The sequence below is a fragment of the Aquila chrysaetos genome, chromosome 12 (genome assembly GCF_900496995.4).
Source record: "Aquila chrysaetos chrysaetos chromosome 12, bAquChr1.4, whole genome shotgun sequence".
In the NCBI taxonomy this organism is placed as follows: Eukaryota; Metazoa; Chordata; class Aves; order Accipitriformes; family Accipitridae; genus Aquila; species Aquila chrysaetos.
The window spans coordinates 634219-656135 of NC_044015.1; the positions used below are offsets into that span (position 1 = coordinate 634219).

General features: G+C 55.6%; 2 protein-coding genes across 4 annotated transcripts in view; one reads left to right on the top strand and one right to left on the bottom strand.

Moving 5' to 3' along the window:
- The window catches only part of TMEM259 (transmembrane protein 259), a 26157-nt gene extending 4382 nt beyond the window's left edge, over window positions 1-21775 (bottom strand). The window contains exons 1-11 of one of the 3 annotated variants that reach the window (XR_003925999.2): window positions 21039-21775; window positions 18512-18778; window positions 18017-18185; window positions 15695-15805; window positions 14223-14345; window positions 13776-13876; window positions 12828-12885; window positions 12436-12519; window positions 11728-11860; window positions 11209-11308; window positions 9252-10328 (exon numbers count right to left, since the gene is read on the bottom strand). Coding sequence is in view for 2 of the 3 variants with exons in the window: in XM_030032677.2 (XP_029888537.1) it covers window positions 9480-10328; window positions 11209-11308; window positions 11728-11860; window positions 12436-12519; window positions 12828-12885; window positions 13776-13876; window positions 14223-14345; window positions 15695-15805; window positions 18017-18185; window positions 18512-18778; window positions 21039-21272 (2229 nt within the window). In the remaining variant the exon portion in view is untranslated. Of the gene's footprint in view, window positions 1-7512; window positions 10329-11208; window positions 11309-11727; window positions 11861-12435; window positions 12520-12827; window positions 12886-13775; window positions 13877-14222; window positions 14346-15694; window positions 15806-18016; window positions 18186-18511; window positions 18779-21038 lie in introns of those variants that run through there. The other 2 variants (XM_030032678.2, XM_030032677.2) reach the window with 2 other exon arrangements.
- GRIN3B (glutamate ionotropic receptor NMDA type subunit 3B) lies at window positions 73-7406 on the top strand. The gene is given in 12 exon segments (XM_041127982.1): window positions 73-114; window positions 116-291; window positions 338-569; window positions 2050-2648; window positions 3136-4186; window positions 4583-4728; window positions 4934-5049; window positions 5264-5415; window positions 5513-5677; window positions 5851-5918; window positions 6045-6377; window positions 6919-7406. Coding segments are annotated over 12 exon segments (3132 nt in total). The 3' UTR covers window positions 6971-7406.
- Window positions 21776-21917: the final 142 nt, after the last annotated feature.

The following is a 21917-nucleotide window of genomic DNA, read 5'->3' on the forward strand; positions in this document are numbered from 1 at the left end:
GCCCGCCCCCCCCCCCCCCGCCCCCGGCCCGCCCCGGCGGGGCTCAGAGCGGCGGGGCCGGCGGCGGGGCGGATGGCGGGGCTGCGGGCGTTCTGGCTGCTGCTGGCAGCGGCGGCGGCGGGGCTGGGGGGCGCGGGGGGGCAACCCGCAGCCTTGCCGCGTCCTGGCCCGCACCGGCCCCGCCGTGCGCCTCGGGGCGCTGCTGCCGCCCCCCGCCCCCGGCCGCGCCCGGCTCCGCGCCGCGCTGCTGAGAGCCGCCGGTACCGGCCGCGGGGGGGGGCCCCGGTCCCGGCCCCGGCCCCGGTCCGGGTCCCGGTCCCGGTCCCGGGGGGGCGAGGCTGCCCTACAACCTCAGCCTGGAGGTGGTGGCGGGGGCCCCGGCGGCGCGGGACCCGGGGTCGCTGGCGCGGTGGCTCTGCGGGGCGCTGGTGGTGCGCGGCGTGGCCGCCGTCCTGGCTCTGCCCCGCTCCCGGCGGGAGCTGCTCCAGCTCGACTTCCTCGCCGCCGCCCTCCAGATCCCCTTCGTCAGCCTCCTCGACAGCCGCGGGCCGCTGCCCTTCCGAGCGCAGGTAGGACCCGCACACCCCCCCCCCCCCCCCGCCGCCGGGACGCTCGGATGCGGCTGCGGGGACCGGGGCCGCCGGGAGGCAGCGCTCCGTCCCTGCTCCCCTTCCCTGCTTGCCCGGCCGACCCCGTCCCTTCCCCATCCTTGCTGCCGTCCCGGCTCCATCCCTGCTCCCATCCCGACCCTCATCCCGGCTCTATTCCGGGGACCCTCTCCCGCCTCCGTCCCGACTCCTATCCCGATCCCCATCCCGGCTCTATTCCAGCCCCTCGTCCTCGCTGCATCCCAGCTCTCTCCCGGCTGTGTCCTGGCTCCATCCCGGCTCCCACCTCGGCCCCATCCCATCCCCATTCCCATCTCCATCCCGGCTCTATCCTGACCCCCAGCCTGGGTCTATCCCAGCCTCATCCCGGGCCCCATCCTGGCCGCATCCTAGCTCTATCCTGGCCCCCATCACAGCTCTATCCCAGCCCCATCCTGGTTCTATCCCAGCCTCCATCCCAGCTCTATCCTGGCTCCATCCCAGCTCCATCCCAGCCCCCATCTCATCTCTCTCCTGGCCCCCTGCCCAGCTCTATCCCAGGTCCCACTCCAAAGGCGACTTCCCCAGCTCCTCCTGCAGCCCCGCGCCCCCCCCCAGCCCCAGTCCTGACCCCGGTCTGGCCCCAGAAGGGCTCCAGGGACGTGCCCGGTGCTGGCGCTGGATCCCCACAGTCCCCTCTGCCGCCCGGTTCAGCCCTGCTGTCCCAGCAGCGACATCCATACGTGCCGGTGCCACGTTTCGCAGCCCAATATCTGCCAAGCTGAGACCTGTCCCAGCCCTGTGTCCTTGGGCTGGATTTGTCCCTCTCCCTTCCCTCAGCCCGTCCCTTCTGGGGACAGACCACCTCCACACAGGGCCGTATCGCGTTTGGACCCCTCCATGTGCGCACTGACCCCGGGCTATGTCTGGGCAGAGGTTACTCCTCTCCTGGCACGTGTCAGGACCGTGGTCACCCCTGTCCCCCAGGGATGTCCAGGGAGGCAGCGAACGCCCACAGGCTGCGCTGCCCTCCATGCGTGCTCGTCCGCTGCCTGGTGAGCGGTGTGTCCTTGGAGTGTGCCGGTTGCGGGGAGCTGGGGCAATGCCTGGCTGGGGGCGTGAGACCCTTGTGCGTGTGGGCAGGGGGATGCAGAACCCACTGCTCGGGTGGCAGTGAACCCTCGTGCACACCCAGCCGGGTGTCCCATGGGGGTCTCCTCCCTGGGCTCTCCCCTCTGGTCCCTGGGCATCCCTCTGGCTCATGGGTGGGTGCACGGCCAGCACTGGGTGGGGGGAACCATCTCCTTCAGCTGCAATGGGGCTGGGAACGGGCAGGGAGCAGGCAGGGAGCACCGGGTGGCTCCAGGGCGGGAGGGACTGCGTCTGTCTGGTGCTGCCTCTGGGCTCTTCCCACGGGCAGGAGCAGGGCGGGGGGACAGCCACAACCGCTGTGTGTTGGCAGAGCCCCTTCCACTTCCACATGGACCGACAGAGCTCGCTGGAGACGCTGGTGGATGTGCTGGTGAGCGTCCTGCAGGCCAACGACTGGAAGGAGACCAACCTCATGCTCTGCCACCCCTGGGATGTCTCCGGCTTCCTCGGCCTCTGGGCCCGCCGTTCCCAGCTCTTCCTCCGCACTGTCCTGGACCTTGGCTACCTGGACGAGCCTGGGGCCACCCGCTACCTCCGGCAGCATGAGGAGCGCTTCAGGGCCCTCTCCAGCCCCGTGCTGGTGCTCGGCTGTGACCTGCGACATGCTCGGCTCATCTTCCAGGCAGCCGAGGAATTGGGCTTGCTGCCGCAGGAGTTTCACTGGATGCTGGGCTCTCCGCTCAGCGCCAGTGAGCTGCAGACCGAGGGGCTGCCCCTGGGGCTGCTGGCCTACGGGGAGGTCAACCGGCCACCGCTGGAGCTCTTCATCCAAGACGCAGTGGAGCTGGTGTCCCGGGCCATCACCAGTGCCGCCCATGTCCGCCCCGACCTGGCTCTCCTGCAGACGATGGTGAACTGCAACGACAGACGCCGGGCGGGCAGCGAGTCCTCAGGGCTCTTCCTCTCCCGGTAAGGGAGGTGCTGTGGGTGCCCCTTTCCCTCGCCCCAGCTCCATCGTATTGGGGTGCAGGGGTGGGTCTGTGCCCCAGCCCCACGTTGGGGTGACTGTAGAGCGGGGAGAACCCAGGGCTCAGAGCCCGGTGTGCTCCCTGGTGTGTGCAGCCGCTGCCGTGGGGCTCAGCTCCCCCCCCCCGGTCCCTGATGCCCTCCCCGGGACACGATTTGTGCCGGCTGCACGGCGGGGGACGTGTCATTTCAGATCTCCCTAAAGCTGCCCGAGCGCGGTTGCTCTATAAATATTAATAACACTTGGCCCTGCCAACACGGCGAGCTGCAGGGCAGCGGGGTTGATCCTGCTGCTCCTCCCTGCCCTTGTCTGTGCCCGAGTCGGTCATGTCCTGCTCCAGGCCACAAGCCCCATCCCTCAGTCTCTCGCTCTTCCTGGCTGTGGCCCTGGAGCTGGTGATACCGGAGCTGACACCCTCCTCCCCACCAGGTTTCTGGCCAACACGTCCTTCCACGGCCGGACGGGGCCCGTGCGCGTGGAGAACGCGACGCTGGTGCGCCTGGAGCAGCAGTACCGCGTCTGGAGCCTGCAGCGGGACTCACGGGGGGAGCCCACCTGGGTGACGGTGGGCAACTGGCAGCACGGCAAACTGGAGCTGGAGGAGGGCACGTGGCAGAGCCACCGCCAGCGCAAGAGCCCCGGCGAGGGGGCCGGGGGGGCCCGTGTGAGGCTGCGGGTGGTGACGCTGGTGGAGCACCCCTTCGTCTTCACCAGGGAGGCGGACGAGGACGGGAGCTGCCCAGCCGGGCAGCTCTGCCTGGACCCCGGCACCAATGACTCGGTGGTGTTGGACTCCCTCTTCGAGGAGCTTGGCGCCGACAACGGCTCGGTGCCACGGGCATACAAGAAGTGCTGCTACGGGTATTGCATCGACCTGCTGGAGAAGCTGGCAGAGGACGTGCCCTTCGACTTTGAGCTCTACATCGTGGGTGATGGGAAATATGGGGCCTGGAAGAATGGACGCTGGACGGGGCTGGTGGGGGACCTGCTCAGTGGCACAGCCCACATGGCCGTCACCTCCTTCAGCATCAACTCGGCGCGGAGCAAAGTCATCGACTTCACCAGCCCCTTCTTCTCCACCAGCCTGGGCATCCTGGTGAGGACCAAGGACACGGCGTCGCCTATCGGGGCCTTCATGTGGCCCTTGCACTGGACCATGTGGGTGGGCATCTTCGTGGCCCTACACATGACAGCACTCTTCCTCACCCTGTACGAGTGGAAGAGCCCCTACGGCATGACCCCCCACGGCCGCAACCGCATGAAGATCTTCTCCTACTCCTCAGCCCTCAACCTCTGCTATGCCATCCTCTTTGGGCGCACTGTGTCCAGCAAGACGCCCAAGTGCTGCACTGGTCGCTTCCTCATGAACCTCTGGGCCATCTTCTGCCTCCTGGTGCTCTCCAGCTACACGGCCAACCTTGCGGCCGTCATGGTGGGGGACAAGACCTTCGAGGAGCTCTCGGGCATCCACGACCCGAAGGTGGGAGACTGTCTGGGCTGCTTCAGATGGGGTGAGACAGGGCTGAGGTCCAGGGAAGGGGGGGGGTGGTGTCTGTGCTTCTTGCTGCATCTTCCCTGCTGGGATGAGCGTGAAAGGTCTCTCCAGCCCCAGTCCTGCAGCACAGCCTCTCCCGAGGCTGTGTGTGGGGGTCTTCTCAGGTCCCAGGAAGGTGGGGGTGTGTGTTTATGCTGAGGCTGCCCTTGGGGGGGGGCTCTTTGCCAGACACCCCGCAAGAGCTGCTGGATCTCCACAGGATGCCCAGACCACCCCCCACCTGGGGCTGCGTGTGCTCAGGGCTTGGGGCCGTGTCCCCAGGGAGCCGGGGGCTGCTCCCGCCTGGGCTGGGGGTACTGACATGCTGGTCCCTCCTTCCAGCTGCATCACCCCTCGCAGGGCTTCCGCTTCGGCACCGTGTGGGAGAGCAGCGCCGAGGAATACATCAAGAAGAGCTTCCCGGAGATGCATGAGTACATGCGGCGATACAACGTCCCCACCACTCCTGCTGGCGTCACCATGCTCAAGTGAGGGGTGGGAAGGGCATGGGAGGGTTACCCCCCCCCGCCTTTTACCCCTCCCAGGGCAGGTTTTGCGCCATCCCTGCAGCCTGTGCACCCCCACCCTGGGCATACACATCCCCCCCAACCCCAGGGAGGGATGTCAGGTTGGAGGGACCCTGGGGAAGGGGGGAGCAGCCCCCTCCCTGAGGGCCCCGCTGTGTCGGTGCAGGACGGAGCCCCCCAAGCTCAACGCCTTCATCATGGACAAGTCGCTGCTGGACTACGAGGTCTCCATCGACTCTGACTGCAAACTGCTCACTGTGGGCAAACCCTTCGCTATTGAAGGTTTGAGGGGGGTCTGCAGCAGGGAGGGGAGGGTCTCTGTGTGTGTGCATGTGTGTGCACGTGCCTTGTACACACATGTGTCTGGCTGCAGCTTGGATGGGGCCATGCAGGGCAGGGAGGGTGCCCGCTCCAGGGTGGGTGCTGGGGGCTGTACCCCCCCACCCCACCCCAGCACTGCTGCTCTCTCCCCCCCACCCCCCCCCACCGTGGCCAGGCTACGGCATCGGCCTCCCCCAGAACTCGCCGCTGACCTCCAACATCTCTGAGTTCATCAGCCGCTACAAGTCGGCCGGATTCATCGACCTCCTGCATGACAAGTGGTACAAGATGGTGCCCTGCGGCAAGCGCGTCTTCGCTGTCACGGAGGTGCGGGCGGCCGGGTTCTCGGGTCGGGGGGGGCTCTGGGGGTCTAACCCCCCCCCCCCCCAGCCCAGCCAACACTACCCCCCCCCTTTCCCCACAGACCCTGCAGATGGGCATCTACCATTTCTCGGGACTCTTCGTGCTGCTCTGCATTGGGCTCAGCGGCTCCCTGCTCACCTCGCTGGGCGAGCATGTCTTCTACCGCCTCGTCCTGCCCCGCATCAAGCGCAAGAAGAAATTCAACTACTGGCTGCACACGAGTCAGGTGGGGCTGGTGGGAACGGGCTTGCCCAGCGCCCAAAAGACCCCCCCCGACCCCGTGCCGCTGCTCCCTCTTCCCTTGCACAACCTCTGCCCTCCTCCGGCCCTGGACCATCACCCCCCAGTTGACCCCCAGACCATCGCCCGTCCATCTCACACTTCGGGTGTGCCCCACAGAAAATCCACCGGGCTCTGAACATGGGCACGGAGGAGCGGAAAAGCCAGCAGCTGAGCTTGGAGCAGAGGTACGGGCTGGGCGCCTGCCCCGCTCTGCTCCTGCTCCCCGTGGGCACCCACTGTCCTGGGGGGGGCCACAGCAGGACCTCCAGCCACCAGCTCCCAGCTCAACCCTTCTCCCTCTTCCCAAAAAGGTGCAACCTCCAGCCAAGGCAGGCACCGGCGGCAGGACAGCCCTGGAGCACCCTGCGGAAGGAGGCACGACGGGTGCGCTTCCAGGTGGACAAAGCCCCCTCCAAGGGCGAGGGGTCCCTGCAGCACCCCAGGAATGGGCAGGCACTGCAGCCCCCGGACAGGGCAGCCAGCGAGAACGAGCTCCGGGAGCTGGAGGAGAAGATCCAGGAGATGCGGGACCAGCTGCGCGCAGCCCTGGTGAGGAAGAGCGAGCTGGTGGCCGTGCTGGGCACGGCGAAGAGCAGCCGGGCATTGCCTGCTCCGCCGGCCACAGAGGAGCCCCGGGAGGAGAGGTGACGTGGGGTGGGGGGCCGGGGCAGTGCTCAGCCCGCTCCACGGGCAGGGAGGAGGCAGGCAGTCCCCCCCCCAGAAACACCCCAAGCCGGGCTGCTCTGCGGTGAGCTGGGCAGGGCAGACCACCACCAGCTCCCTTGGTCAGAGCAGGAGCAAAGAGATGAGGGATGGAAGGAAAAAAGCCCTTGGGGTGACAGGATTGGGGGGGGGATGTCCTGGGGCTGCCTCCCTCCCCCAGCTCTGGGGCATTTGTCTCTTCCTCACCTCCCTCCTGCTGGCAACAGGGGTTTGAACAGCAGCCAGCAGCCTTTGGTGAGGGGGGTTAGTTTTGGGGAAGGCAGTGGGTTGAGATGAGAGGCCCCTGCAGAGCCAGGACACAGTGCAGCACTTCTGCTGGCAGACACTTCAGCAATGCTGTGTTTTTAAACCATGTAAATAAGGATGATGGAGAAAAATAAAGTCTGCTTTTTCTCTTCCAGCTGCATCCTAAATGCAGCAAGGCTTGGGGCGAGGGTAACCCTTCCCTTCCCTCTTCCACAGGCACTCGCCAGCCTGGCCCAGCTCAGCCCCACCGCAGGACAGCAGCGATTAGGAGGAGGAGGAAGGTGAGTAGCCCTCATCCCACAGGGCACTGATGTGGCAGCAGGACAAGCCGAGACCCCAAACCTCCCCTCCGTGAGAGCCAGCTCCAGGGCAGCAAAGCCAGGCTGATCTCCAGAGCCACCTCAAACCAGAAACGGAGTCTTCCTCAGGCAGATGGTGAGAGATGGATGGCACCGGCCACTGGGAGAAATTAAATAACTCACAGTCCAACTGTGGGTGACTACAGGCAACCGTAAAAGGACTGAGGCGAGAGCAGAGCAAAAGATCTTCCCTCCCCGCAGCCTTTCCACTCGCACAAAGAGGCTGCCAAACAGCGGTGAGCACAGCCATGACGGGGACTTGTGCTCAGCCCCCCCTGCTCTGCCACCACCCCTCCAAGCCGTAACAGGGCAAGGGGGGCCCTCCCCAAGGGCAGCAGCAGCCTCTGAAGTATGGAGTGTTCGACTTGCTGCGCCCGCATCCACGCCACAGAACCCTCACACCTCGACTTGCAGCAGGAACCCAGCACAACTGCTAGCAGGACACCCCAGCAGCTGTTAGATATAATATTTATTATTATATACAAACACATTTTGTACATTAATTAAATAGAATGAACTCTACTCTTCATTCATCAAATCATTTGGTTTGTTGCCCCCCCTTCCCTTCCCGCCCACCCACCTCTTGAAAGCCTACAATTATTCCTTGCCCTCTGGCACACCCATGCAGGAGGCAGGAAGCCAGTCGCCCTTCCCAGGAAGGCTGGCTGCAGAAGGATCTGACATGCTGGTCACGAGCAGGCTCCCTCCTTCCCCAGCGCAACACCCAGGGCTTCTTGAAATAGAAAGAAAAAAAAAAGGGGAGGGGGGGGGCACCTGGGTGGGAAATGCAGAGAAAGTGAAGCCAGGGGCTCTGAGCCCACGCGGTGCTGACATGGAAACCCTTTCCTGGTGGAAGACACCAAAACACACAAAAGAACCCTCCAAGGGAGATGGACTCCACAGGTGCTACTCAGCTGTGGGGAGACGAGGCTAGACTCAGGGACACTTCTGCAGCAACCCAGCTACCCCCCCCAAAGAGCAGAGTGCCCCACACGTCACCTCCCAGCGCTGCCCTTTTCCACCACTTTTCTCCCCAAGTTGCTCTCTCCTCTGAGCCCTAGAGACATGTCGCACTCCTGCATCGCTCCGCTCTACCTACAAGCGTAAACCTTCCTTCCAGCCATACCCTCTTGTGGGTCCAGCCAGTATCCATCCCAGCCGGTCCCTGTCCCAGCCCCCCAACTCAGTCCCATGGTACCAAGTCAGCCAGCTGCATGGCAGAGGGGTCAAGCACAGCCAGCTTCACCTCCACTGCCAAGGAAATGAGGGAAAATAAGCTGAAATGTCTTGGCTTTAGTGTTTTGGTTCTTTGCGAAACCATCTCATGCAACAGTTCGGCCAGTGAAAAGCCGATCTCTCCTCTGGGATGGGGCTGATCTGAAATGCAAACGTGTCCCATTGAGAGACAAGGCACTAAAAAAGCAAACTACATCACCCACAGAGGCAGGTACCAAAAGCAGAGTTGTACAGAGACAGAGCTGCTGTCCTCATCCCAAGCGTCTCTAGACACTGACACTACAGGTCAGTTCCCAGCAGGTATTACTTGAGACCATTTGCCTGCGCCAGGAGCTCCCACCTTATGCTGGCCCCAGGCACCTAAGAGAGGCCAAATTCCCAAAGCCCTCACAGAGGTCAGCAGCAGCAGAAGGGACAGCACTTCTCCAGGGCTGACCGGCACAGGAATCAACCCCACTGCTTCCAAGCCCAGCCAAATGCATCTCTCCTGGGATGGAAGCCCTAACCTGGACATGGCAGCTTCTACCCACCAAACCCACTGACTGAGGGGAGTTCAAGGACAGAAAAAATGGGGCTGAACTGCAGCTTCTGCTTTGGTTATTGCCCAGCTTTGCCCTGGCATGAGAAGATCTAGTGTTTGGGGAAGGTCTTAAGCTCCTGCTCCCCTTAAGGGGAAGGAAAGTTTACCAGGCTTCTCCTCTGCTTTCTGTGGCTCTCCCAAGAGGATCTGAAAACACTCTCCCTGTTCATACACAGCTGCTATTCTAACCAGAAAGTCGCCACACACACACCTGGTCTGTCCTAAATCAGCTCACACTTGTGAACAGCACCTGGACTGCAAAGGGGACCGCAGGGGGCAAAGCTGGGGCAGCTGGGGGCAAGGAAAAGCTGGGGCACGGAGCCAACTGCAGGGCTTGAACAGGCAGCCTGCTTGCCTGCAGCCTTGGCACGGACGAACACGTCCTCCCTCCCTCCTGGCTGTCCCACATGCACCAGCCTCTCTTGTACACAAGCGCACACGTGCTTTTCCCAGGGGAGTTCACCACAGCACCTTTTCTCTGTCCCAGCTGCTCTGCCTCTGCTAAGAGGAATTCATGGGTTAAGGATGATGGTGAAGTGAGAAATAGTAACAAACAAAATCCAAATGCCTTCCTGGCAGTCCAGAATTACAGTGACAGGGACTCAAGACAGGCTCCTCAAGTCTGGCTCCGAGCAAGGTTTGGAGCTAGGTGTACTATCCGCTGGTGCTGGGCAAGGGCTGCTTTCCCCCTGGTCCCCAAGAGCACGCCCCAAACGTCTGTCCTGATCAGTGTCCTCAACAAAGGCTGGAGGGGTCTCTGCCATGCTGCTGTTTGCAACGCAGTTCTTGCCACTAGATTTTGCTTGACTGTCTGAGCCCTCGACAGCCTCAGTCTGCTCAGGAAGGGAAGGGCTGGGGACAGAGGCCCTCTCCTCCTGCAGCGGGACAAGGGGCGCAGCTGGTGCCACCTCTGCAGCGGGGGGAACATCTGCTGCAGCCACCACAGACGTTGAAGTGACTTCAATGGTGATGGAGCCCATGGCTGTCTCCGGGTGGTCGCTGCTGACCCTGATGCGGGCAACCAGACTGGAGGCAGCGGCAGCATCCTGAGGGTTCCCGTTGGCCATGGCTTCATGCACCACATTTGGCTCCAGGAGGGTAGTGCTCAGGTCAGAGAGGAACGAGGCTTCTGTAACGATAGCGGCCGTCTCAGCTACCCAGTTCAGATCGCTCCCAACAGAAGCCGCCGTGGCGGCAGCAATGACGCTGGAGGCCTCGCTGGGAGTCAAGGCAGCCGAGCTGCTGCTCTCCCCAGAGGGTCCGGCGGCCAGGTGGGGTCGGCGGCTCCCCACGTCAACAGGGGCAGCTGTAGTGTTGTTGTTGAGGTTGTCTTGGAGCGTTGTCTGAGTCCCCTGGCCCACCTGCTGGTTCTGCAACAGCATCTCCTGGATCCTGATCTGCTGGAGAATGGCTGGCAGCTCATAGTGATGGAAGAAGTAAATCATTGAATGCTAGAGGAAGCAAAGGGAAAGGTGTCACTCATTGGGCCTGGGCTGTGAGCCCAGACACACCTTAGAAAACCATGCTTTCCTCTCACTGTAAAGACAGTGACTGGAGAATTCAGCTGCTCTGATAGCCAAGAGGTTATATGAAATTTTGGAAAGATTTATCCCTTCTACCATGATTCCTGAAAGCTGCTTTTATAGTTTCTCTCTGAAGACAGGCAATGGAGTACAACTGTGCATCCCTTTTAACAGCTGAGAACAAGAAGGGTAAAAGCATTTCTCTGGCCCATCCTCAGTTCCCTGTCTCCATCCTGCAGCAGAGAAAAGGGGGCAGGTCAACAGCCAGAGACACACAAAAGGTTTGCTTGAACCAGGATATTGGAGACATCAGTTTGGAGCTGGTCTTGCCACCATCTTCACTGCACAGACCTGACCGACTCCTCAGCCTCTGCATGGGAGATCCTCAGTAGGATTTCTTCCAGAAAGAAGGGATAGAAATCCTTCCCTAACACCTTCCAAAACTCACTTGACATCAGCCTATTGTCAGTCATACAGCTGGATTTGAGCCAGTGACCAAAAAGTCCTGCTGTTCGATAGCCTCCTTCTGCTGTTCCATTTCCAGACCAAGGATTATTTCAATCTCTTATATAAATAAAGATTGCTACTCAAACTCAGCTTGACAAGAAGTTTGATAAAGCCCAAACCGCAGTTGATTTCCTTCACTTTTTAACAGCACAGCCAGTATGAACAATCAGCAATGTAACAGTTTAAACTGCAGGCAGCCAGACCCCTCTGAGGCGTGTGGAGCGACCAGGACCAAGTGCGATGGCACTTGCCTTCATGTGGCTGGTTGCACAAACGTGCAGCCAAAGTGGCAGCTACTCACCTGGATGAAGAGCCACGAGGTGACGAGAGCCAGGCTGCTGTACTGCCCGTTGAATCGATAGTGGTAAGCATAGAAAGCAAAGTGGTACAGATAGAAGAACCTGGACAGAAAAGCAATAAATATCAGGATACGTCAATGGACAGGACAAACATGAGTTTCTTTCTACTCCTAAGTCTGTTGTGAGCTGAGGCACGTTGCACAGGGTGGTGCAGACTCCCAATAACAGGTAATTAGAATTGCCTCCCTGTGAACAGATCTTCAACAGGGCAAAACAAAGGGCAGGCAAAGGATTGAGGTGATTCTTGAGATCCAGGCACAAAACCCAGAGTGGAAGAGATTGCACTTTGGACCCTGTGACATGCAGGGCAGCTCCCAAGGAGACATAAAGAAGCTCTGAAGAGCGGAAGCCCTCCTGCTTGGGGGGGGCCAGAAGGGATCTGAAGCAGCCTTCTCCCACCAGAGAACGGGACATGCAATGAGAACACACAACATGGGAATGAGGTCCCAGCCAGCTCCTACCTGAGCCAATGCCTCTTGCTTGTATTGGTGTGGCAACAGATAGCATCGTATTGGTCAGCCAGCCATACAATAAGGATGATGTAAAACGCAGTTGTGGTGTCATTGAAGAACTCTGACATAATGGCCTCCATACCTACAGGACAGAGGGTGTCTGACATCAGCATGCTGCAGGGCACAGACAACAGTTCAGCAAAGGGCTTCCCAAAGGGGCACGTGAAGGAATCCTCTGTCATTTCAGAGCTGGGGCTGTATGACTGTACAGCAAAGACCACAGCAGGATAAATTAGCTCTGTTTAAAGTAGCAGCTAAGGGCAAACATGTTTCGCTGCTGACTGCGGGTCACTGCACAGGGCAGAGGATCAGCTGGCTCTGGACAGTGCAGAGTTTGGGTTGGGTTTTTTTTGTTGTTGCTTGTTTTCTTCAATTCAAATTGTGCTAATGCGACGTGGTCACAGGAAGTATGAATCTGAAATGAACTAAAGTGATAGACAAAGCTTCAGTTTATGTGATTTCCAAATGAACTGCTTTTCCAGGGGACCCAGAAGGACAATGCAGCTCACTATGCCATCAAATTCCAGAGCCTTCCACCTTGTGATGAGCAGACATGCTAACCACCTGCTGTGGCCAGGTCAGAACAGGGAATTACACTTTCTACAGATCCCAAAGGGACTTGCTGCACATACACAAGAAGTGAGCTAACATCCTTACCGACTAGAGCCAGAATGACAGTGAGAAGGGGAGCTGCAGGGAATGCAATTGTCATGTTCATTTCCAGCATCTGTAACAGGTCAACTGCAAGAAGGAAAACATACTATAACACAAAGTGGATGTGGGGTCACAGAACCCTCCAGCCCCACGTTACTCCCCATTCAGAGCACTGCAACGTGAAGTCCACTGTCCCAAGTCCACCATCCCCGATACTTGTCAAGAGATGGAACAGCTCTCCCAAGCATGGCGACGGGGGCACAGGGGGACATACTCCCTGTGCAGCTACATGCAGGACCCTTCTAAACAACAACAGTCAAGAGTATATATACAATACACCGTGCTGGAGCAGGCAGAGTGTCCACTACACCCTAAATCCCTTAGAAAATCCTTACCAATGAAGACAAAGATCTGATGGTGCGAGTAGCGCAACAGCATCGAAACGGACAGAGTCTGAAATATGAGAACAGAAGCCAGCATTAGAGCCACACAGGTCCAGGAAGTCACTTTCAGAATCACAATACAGCAGAGGCCCAGACAGGCAAGCTTGGACTTGCAATGTTGCACAGCGTGCTGTGCATATCCCACATTTGTTAGTTTGAACTCTGCAGACCGATTTCCCAAAGAGTAATTAGGACTTCACAGACATCAATTAATCTTTGTATTACTGCAGTGAAATAGACAGTAATTTGTTTGTAAAGAGACTGATTCTGAATATTTGAGCAGGGGCCAAACCAAACCACAGAGGCAGAGCTGGAACTCGGGTTTCTTCCCATCCCATCCCAGCAACTCATAATGCCTCTCCGACACCAGTCACCCAGCACTCAATTCCTCCTCACTGGCCACAATATGATTGTACAAGGAGCTGCATCAGTGGATGGTCACACACAAAGGGAAATAAGTCACCCAAGACTATGAACCCAGGCTTAGTTATCACTTGGGATCTTGTCTTGCTTATCTGTAATCACCTCATCTCACACATAATCACAGGAGACTCAATTCTATCTTGGTCACTCCTGGCAAATTAGTTAGGCCTGTTCTTAAAAGTCTCAAAGGACAAACTTCTGCACCCTGTGCCTTGGCAACCTGAGTATTTTAACTACACTTACAGATTCTCTAACATGAATCTCCCTTTTGACAACAAAACCATTACTTCGTTCTATTTCAGCTCCTCTGTTTCACTGTTAGGACTTTAAGAACCCACATTAAGAAAAATAAAAAAGAGTAGAACCTCATACTCCATCAGCTTAGCTTTAAAAGCAGATGAGAGCTCTTACATCAAACACATGCTGACCAGCGCCAGGCTCAAGAGTCCAGGCAATGCCCAGCTCCTATTGACTTACAAATATGACCATGATGACAAATGCAGCCAGATACGAAGTCCTAGCCATCCACATGCTGACAAAGCGATAGTGCTCCCCAGACACCACATTGCGAAGGAAACCTGGAGGAAAAAAAAACAAACACAGTGTGATTAACCCACAAACTAAGAACAAACTTCCAGTGCCTTCTAAAGGAATAGGATTTAAAGCAAATCTATGGCAACACCACCTCACAGCAGCACTCTTATTGTTATGCAGTGCAATAAGGCAGTAGGAAATCACGTTTGCAGACACCTCTCCCCTCCTGCTTCTTTCATTTTGTCCTTGACAATAACATCTCTACATAACACAGGGAACTGTTCCCTGCATTAGAGATTAATCAATAGTTAGAAGATGATATTCATGCACCCACAGAAAAAACATTGACTGCTCTGCACAGCTGCTGAAAGCAATTCTTCCAAGCCTTACCTTTGTTTTCTTCATTTTCAGCTAAAGCTTTGACGCTTGACATCAGGATGTCATCATAACCCAGGAACTCGTCCAGCAATAGGCGACTGAACCTGTCCCCAAAGCACTGATCCCTGGTAGGATCTAGAGAGAAGACAAAAAAACCCATTCAGACTGTTCATACCTTAAGCCACAGAGGTGGCAAGGCAAGCACACAATCTTCTCATCACTCGAAAGGACACATTTGCCAGCAGACCTGCATCTGCATTCAAGACTAAATTGGACAGGACTAGGAGGGAAAATGTCACACCCTGACAAATATAGCCACGCTGTCAAAATGCTAATGTCAATCAGGCCTTAAGAATAACATTAGGGCTGTCATACTCTCTGCTGGTACAGACACAAAGGGAATTTGCGTTCTAGGCTTGGACTATCTCCCCAGGCTCATCCCAACTAATGGTCCAGAGAAACAAGTTCTGGTAAGACTCAGAAGGCCAGGCCAAGACTCTTTAGCTATCAGCTGGCCTCAGCATGACACTGCTGGGGCCCACCATCTCCATCCATCCTCCTCCAACAGAGGACATGCCAACACCTCCCCACAGCTCTGGGCACTAATGAAGGCTGTTCAATTCCATCTCATGAAGCTGGTGCTGCATTCTACTCTACAAACACTCATCAGCTTGTAAAAATAGCCCAAATCTAAGCAAAACAGGAAACATGAACACAAATAATTTTGCAGTAAATTACTAGGATACTTATGAAGGAATTTGCCTAGCTGAATTGGAAAACCCAGGTCAGTAAATAGATACTTAACATGGAAACTGCCTATACCTATACCAGACAGGTACTGGACAATTACCTATAAAGGACAACTGCTTAATACTCCAGTCCAGCTGTACTTCAGTTTGATTAGGAGTAAGTAATAAAATCTAGTCTGATTGCTGCACTAACAGCTCGTTACAGATCAATTAACTTCACAGCCATAAGAAGGTTTGAGACCGTATTCCTGACTTGGACAGGTTTTAATAGAGCAAATGCCAGAAGAAGAGAACACTGTTCCAGGAAAACAGTCTGCTGGTGCTAACAGAGGCACAGAAGTACACTGAAACAGCGCTAAGCAGATGTGCTCAGTATCGTCCCTGACATATGCACAATTGCTCTCGCCGCTGGGCTCTAACATTGCACTGCTGCTGCTCCACACTGAGCCTAGATCTTCAGTACCATGAGGCTCTTCCTTCCTCAGTGAGAAAACTGTGCTGGATGTAACATCAACGCTCACTGAAACAGGCTCCACCATTTCAGACTACTCCTCTTGGAAAGGTATGACCTACTAAAGCAATAAAGACTCCATAAAGAAGCTCTCCTATGTGGAAAATGAGCGCCATCCACTGTCATAAATAGTTTCCACAAGACTAAAGAGGAAACAATGCGTAGGTGTCTCTGCAGAGCACTTACCCACCCCTGCACCAGAGTGGGCTGGCTCCCTCACTCACCCAAAGTCACCACCATGACCGGGATGCTGAGGCGCTGCCGAGTGCTCTGGGACAGGCGCAAAAACCCATACTCCAACGAGTACTCCACAATGTACTCTTCCTGCGGCCACACTGCAAAAGAGGGTGGGAAGGGAGACTCAACAGCAGGGTTTGCAAACAATTACCAAAAAGAAATAGCACCTCTGGATTCCCTCCCTCCCTCCCACCACATTCTTGAAAAGAGAATCAGTTGCAAACACAGTCTCCAAACTTCCTTCAACCAATTAAAAACAAATCAATACAAATTCTTTGAAATTGCAGCCCATTCCCTTGACATCAGTCCTTAATGTGAAACTTCTGGGCAAGCTTCAGGGCAGCAGTTCCCAGGTCTGTCAAGCATTGTCCAGAATCTGCCCACATCTTTGCCTGGCAAGCCCTAGACCACTCATTCTTGCTCTGTTCAATTTCTGCTTTCTATGTTGTTTAGGAAACAGGAGGAAAATATACTTTACACCTGCTGAACACCAAGTGAACACTCCAACGGGCACCAACACTGCACTTCTCAGGAGACAGAGGTCACTGCTGCAATTACAAATCTCAAAAATAAAAGGCAAGAGCAATTACAGCTTCCTAAAAAAAATGGTGGTGCCTGAAGTTTCCTTGATTTTTTTTTTTTTTTTTTTTTTTAAAGAAAGGTTCAAAATAGATGCTTTTTGCTACATCACCTCTGAAAGGACAAAACCTCCTGCTAAGTTGAAGCCAAGCAATTTAATCCCTGATCTTTCAAACTGTCACAGCGTACCTTGCAAGAGGCGAGGGAAGGTAGCTGTCAGGCATCGCACAACGCCACAGCAAAAAAGTTAAAAGAATACAATAACTTAAAAGAAATGCACCTGCCTCTTCTGACTTACAGTGACACATCACTGACAGAAATGCCCACTTTACTTCCCCACCTCTGATCCCACTTCTTGGACAGCAAACACAGGCTGGTGTGTTTGTTTCATCTTTTGTTTCCATTATAAAACAGTTTTAAGCTCAAATGGAAATAAAGTGTTTAAATATCAACAAAAGAATTACTTCCTTTGTATCATCAAATATTTTTCCATGGTAAAATGGAATAAAAAATGGTAAAAAAATATTCTGTCTAAACATCAAATTTGGTGTACTTATAGCACAAGAAACCTGGAAAAAAAATAAAAACAGGTATTTTGGGGATTTGGGACCCATCTGAAAAGATGAATTTTTTAACTACCTTGGGAAGCAGCACAATTCTGTCTCCCACCACATTGCTGGATCATTTCCAACCAGGCGTTCAGCAAATCAAGGCACAGCCCATCAGTGCACACAGCACTGTACAACGTGACTCTCTTACAGAACTTAGGCAACTAATAATAAAGGTATTGCACCAAAAATATTTACTGCTCTCTAGTCTTAGGCGACTTAATGATCTTAAATTCAGCACTAATGAGTTCTGGATCAGCACCAAGCAAGACCACTGCAAGACCAAGGGAACAGTGCCATTGCAATGTCCAGTCTCACAATCCTCCACAGCCACAACATCCAGTACTTCTGAGGAGCAAAGAATTCCAGTCTTTCCAGGGACAAAAGTGTAGGTGAAAAAGGCAAATGAAATAAGAACTCAATTGCCATGTTTCTATTTTAACATAAATGTATTTTAATAGCTTTCCTCCCCTAACCTCTAGAAACAGTTTTCCAACACTGGAATTCTGTTTTAAATAATACAAAGCCACTAAATCTCCCTCTAGAGTTTATGAGACATTAGCAGCTTAAGTCATGCTGGAACAAGGGGAGGGATAAAGCAGGATGATATCCTGAACTATGCAGAACAGCAATGCTGTATCTCGCAATCCACTAAAACTTGCTCGGTGGCTTTCAGGATTAATTAGCTGTTCCAAGTACTGGTGTTGACTCAGGGACCCAAAATACAGCCCAAACCCTGGTAATACAAGGAGGAACATGTGCTGTCAGTGGGATCCCTGCAGATCTCAAGAGGATGGTGAACTGCTCAGAAGAGGGAGGTTCACATTCATCTGCGATATCTGGCACCGATCACTGCAGAAATACAATGCCAGACCAAGAGGCTTCAGCAAATTTTATAGCCCAGACAACCCTCGACTCCCAGCCTCCCTCCAGCCAAAGGAAAGATCTTGTTGTGGATCCACCGTTAGTATGGACAAGATCAACCACAGGTGAATGCATCAGGGAAGACATTTAAGGTTACTATGCACGTGCCCATAGAAGCCAGAAGGAATGAGACGTGCAGGGAAGATGCACGGGGCAGGGGAAGGAGAGAGCACAGATAGCAGCGTAAGTTGTCTTTACCTGCTCTGGCTAGCATCTCAAACTCGGACACAGTCTCTCTCAGAGGCTGCATACCTTTAGTGGCTGTTTCACTAAACGAGAACTCCTGGCTTTCGTTGTGGGTCAGTGCCTCGGTGCTGCTCACCCGGGATGGCTTGAGGAACACCTTGGGCTCGATATCCAGCTCAAACTGTTGGAAAACCATGGCAGGGAAAGTCACGTTAGCAGTCACTTCAGCTCCCATCCTCTGTGCTCCCTCTGTGCCCCCAGCAAAGGCCTCTACCACCAAAAGGAGGACAAAAGAGGCCCCTTTCTCAGGCTTTACTTTCTATCTTAAACCATCAGAGGCTAACGTGGAGATTCAGGAAAAGCCAAGGAACACACTGTTTCCAGGTGACCGAGGGATCACAAAGGGACTGTGGCATACTTAAGAGGACTGCACTAACAAACTATTTCTCCCCAAACCAACAACCAGGTTCCCATCTCCTTCTGTGTACACAGGGAATGCATCTTTACCTTGACAGAGCTGTTTTCAAACATATCCACAGTCATTTCCTCCTCTTCCTCCTCTTCTTCCTCAGCTGTGGATTCAACTACCATTCCTGGGAACTTCTCAACACCACAGAATTGCAGGAAGATGGGGGCTCGGCTTGAGTTGCGCTGTATTTCCACCCGCAAGATGCCATCACGTGGCCATTTATCTCGCACGTGCTCCAGGCAGTTAATGGGCGAGCGGGAGAAGGCGATGTGAATGTAAGCCAGGATGAAGAGCACAAAGAGAGCCTACACACAGCAAGAAACACAGCAGAGACCATCAGCCCAACCAACCTTGGCCTGTTTACAGGACCCCCAGTTTTAACCATCTCTACTTTGCCCATGAAGACACCAGATTAATTTGGACAAATGGATTTGCAAGTGGACAAGAGCTTGCTTTCCAGCCCCTGTGGTCTCTGCATCAACAACAAAGCAGCCCAGAATCAGGCAATTTCAGCAGTAGTGTTTCAACAGGGGAACACACCAAAGACAGCAGCAAGAACAATGTCCTCGTGTTCACAAGACCAGCGCTGCCACCGATACCTGTGCAGTACACGCATCCTGCTGAAAGCACAGGTCACCTGCACAGGCCCCAGTGTTGTGTAAGGTCCTGCAAAAGTCCCCAAAACGACTGCGCTGCAGGCAAACTGACCAAACAGCACCAACGTGTGATGAGGCTCCAAAGCATATTGAAAGAAACAGAAACGCATCTGTGGCTTTCAACCATTCCCTCCTCAGCACAAAGTGTTTCCTGTTGAAGCCTGGAAGAGACTCCCCAACTTTACAAAGGCAGAATAAAGCAAACCTCAACAAAAGATAACCCACCACAAGAGCAGGACAACCCAAACCAACACGGCAGAACCGCCAGCTCCACGTTCAGATCCACTGCTCGCTGCTGCGAGGTACGGACTCTGCCATGGCAGAGGTTGAGCTGGGCTGCTGGGGCTGGGCTTGTGGAGCATCACCACACCCCTGCCCCGGCTCACTCCAAAAACAGCTATAAAGCCACAGCAAAACAAAGTGGACTAACAAAATTTGTTCCCTATAGCAAAGATAGTAAATCTAGCAGGATGTTACCCAACACTGTTCGCAGCTGAAAGCTCCGAGAAACGATGGTACAGTAAGCAGTACAACTGTGTTTCAAAGACTCACTTTCCAACTGCATTAAGATGCTCATTCCTAATTGAACTAGCTGTCCTTGCTACGTATCGTACTTGACCTATTTGCTATGAATAAACAGACTGGTAAACATCACATCTGCAGAGGAGCTGCATAGGAAGATGCTAGAGAAGGTAAATCAGCAACACCTCCTTCGTCACAGAAGGAGTCACAACGAAGCCGGCAGAACCACAAGCAGTTTCAGGGCTTTGTGAACAGCGGTGTGCAGGACCATGGTCTGTGGCTTCACCTCCTACCAGTACCCTGCGCACAGAGCCGAGACCAGGCTGGAGTCTGGCTGACTCCTAACCCTGCTGGCAGGAGCAGGCTGTTCTCTGCAGATGCCCTGTGAATAGCCTTACTTCCTCAGGAGTGCTTTGATCAAAAGCAGACAGCAGCAAGAACCGCTACCAGCCAGGCCGCTCACTCTGCCTGACAGCCTCACTGTTAGCACCATCCCAATTGCAGTCTCCCTCTCTGCCTGAATCCAGTTATACAACCGGGGTAAAAAAAAGAGAGATGTTAAAACCTTGAACATTTCTTGGGAGGGGAGAAAATGTATCTGTGCAGTATGAGACAAGCTGTCCTAAATGTTTTCTTGCTTTATGCGGCTGAGTTTTAGAAACTCAGAGCAGAAACATGCTGTTGACACCTGGCAAGCTCCTCTCCCTCCTTCCCCTTGCTCTAATTTCCCAGACTGGTGCTGGCAAGAAGCGTCAGTGTGTGCTCTGGAATGCACGGTGCAGGATTTAACCTATGGGCAACTGACAGGCCCCTCTGTGGGTCTCCAATCCTGCACCCGCATCAACAAGAAAGTGAGCGGTTTTTACCCTGTTATGCAGAGATGTGATACTGCGCCAGCACAGCTGAGGGTGCTGACTGCTAAAAAGTAGTAAGGTTAAAATGGGGTTATGCATTAATTGCTTCTAGAAAAGACAAGGCTCCAACAAAACATCAACAACCAAATATCTCACATATGCAATATATCCAAAAAGAGTGATTGCTTGGAAAGAGAAACAGAAATCTTTCATGCCCACATCCCTGGACCTGACCCACACCAGCCTGGCTGCCCAACAAGCTGGCTCAGCGATTTCCTTTTTATTTCCAGATCTGGTACCAGAGCTCTGGTGGTGTAGGGACCTCCGCAGATCATTACGACTATTCACATCTTTCTCACAGAAGAGTGGCCCACGGGAGCTCAGTGGGCAGCTTGGGGTAGGTGGCCCAAACACACGCTGTAACCTCTAGCAGAGCCAAGCTTTTTAATGTTTATAAGGAAATTTATGCCTTAGTACCCGACTGCAGGCTAGCAAGAGGAATGTCCACTCCTCCCCATAAAGCCGCCCCTCACCTTGAGGAGGACGAAGAACTCGAAGACACGTCGGAAGGAGGGTGGGAAGAGGCGAGCGTAGGTCACTGCCATCTTGAAGAAGAGCGCGTGGAAGAGGCGATCGCGCACATTGATCAAGGGGTTCTGGTTGAGGTTGGGGTTGCGGACACCCCGGTTGTTCCCCCCGGCAGCCCCACCGCCCGCGTTGTTGTTGGCTGGGTGGTGGTTGTTGGCGTTCGGCTGGTTCTCGGACATCCTGACGCCTGCGGCCGGGAGCCGAAGGGCGCTGGCGGCGCTGACCTGGGCCGGAGGGGACCTCGGGGTGAGAGTCAAGCGTTGCCTCGGCGGTGCCGGGAGCTGCTCGGTGCGGAGCGCCGGCCGGGCGCTGCCCCCGTCCCGCTCGCCTCAGGGGTCGCCGCTCCGGGCCCGGCCCGGCCCGGCCCGGTCCGGCCTCCTGCGCGCAGACGCCACCCGAGCGGAGGCCGGCTCAGGCCTGGCGGGGCCCAGGCCAGGCTCCGGGGCTCAGCGGGCCGCTGCCTCGGCGGGGCCCGGGAGCGGCGCGGCCCGAGCAGGCCCAGCGGGGACGCGGCTCCTGGGCCGGCCCCGAGGCCATGGGGGGAGTTCCGTCACCGGCGTGGCGCGGCCCGGAGCGCGGCGGGCGCCTCGGCTCTCCTGGCGCAGTGCGGTGCGGAGCGGCCCAGTCCCCTCTCCTCAGCGCCCAGCCGCCATCTTCCTCCACCGGCACCGAGGGCGGCAGCAACGCGCCTGCGCGAACACCGCCGGGGAACTCTGGGACGGTGGAGGACAAGGGCCGGTCCCCGCCCCGCGATGCAAAGTAGGCGGTCTCCCGGCATGCACCGCGCGCGGCCGGCGGAGCCGCACGGAAGCTCAGCGACGGAA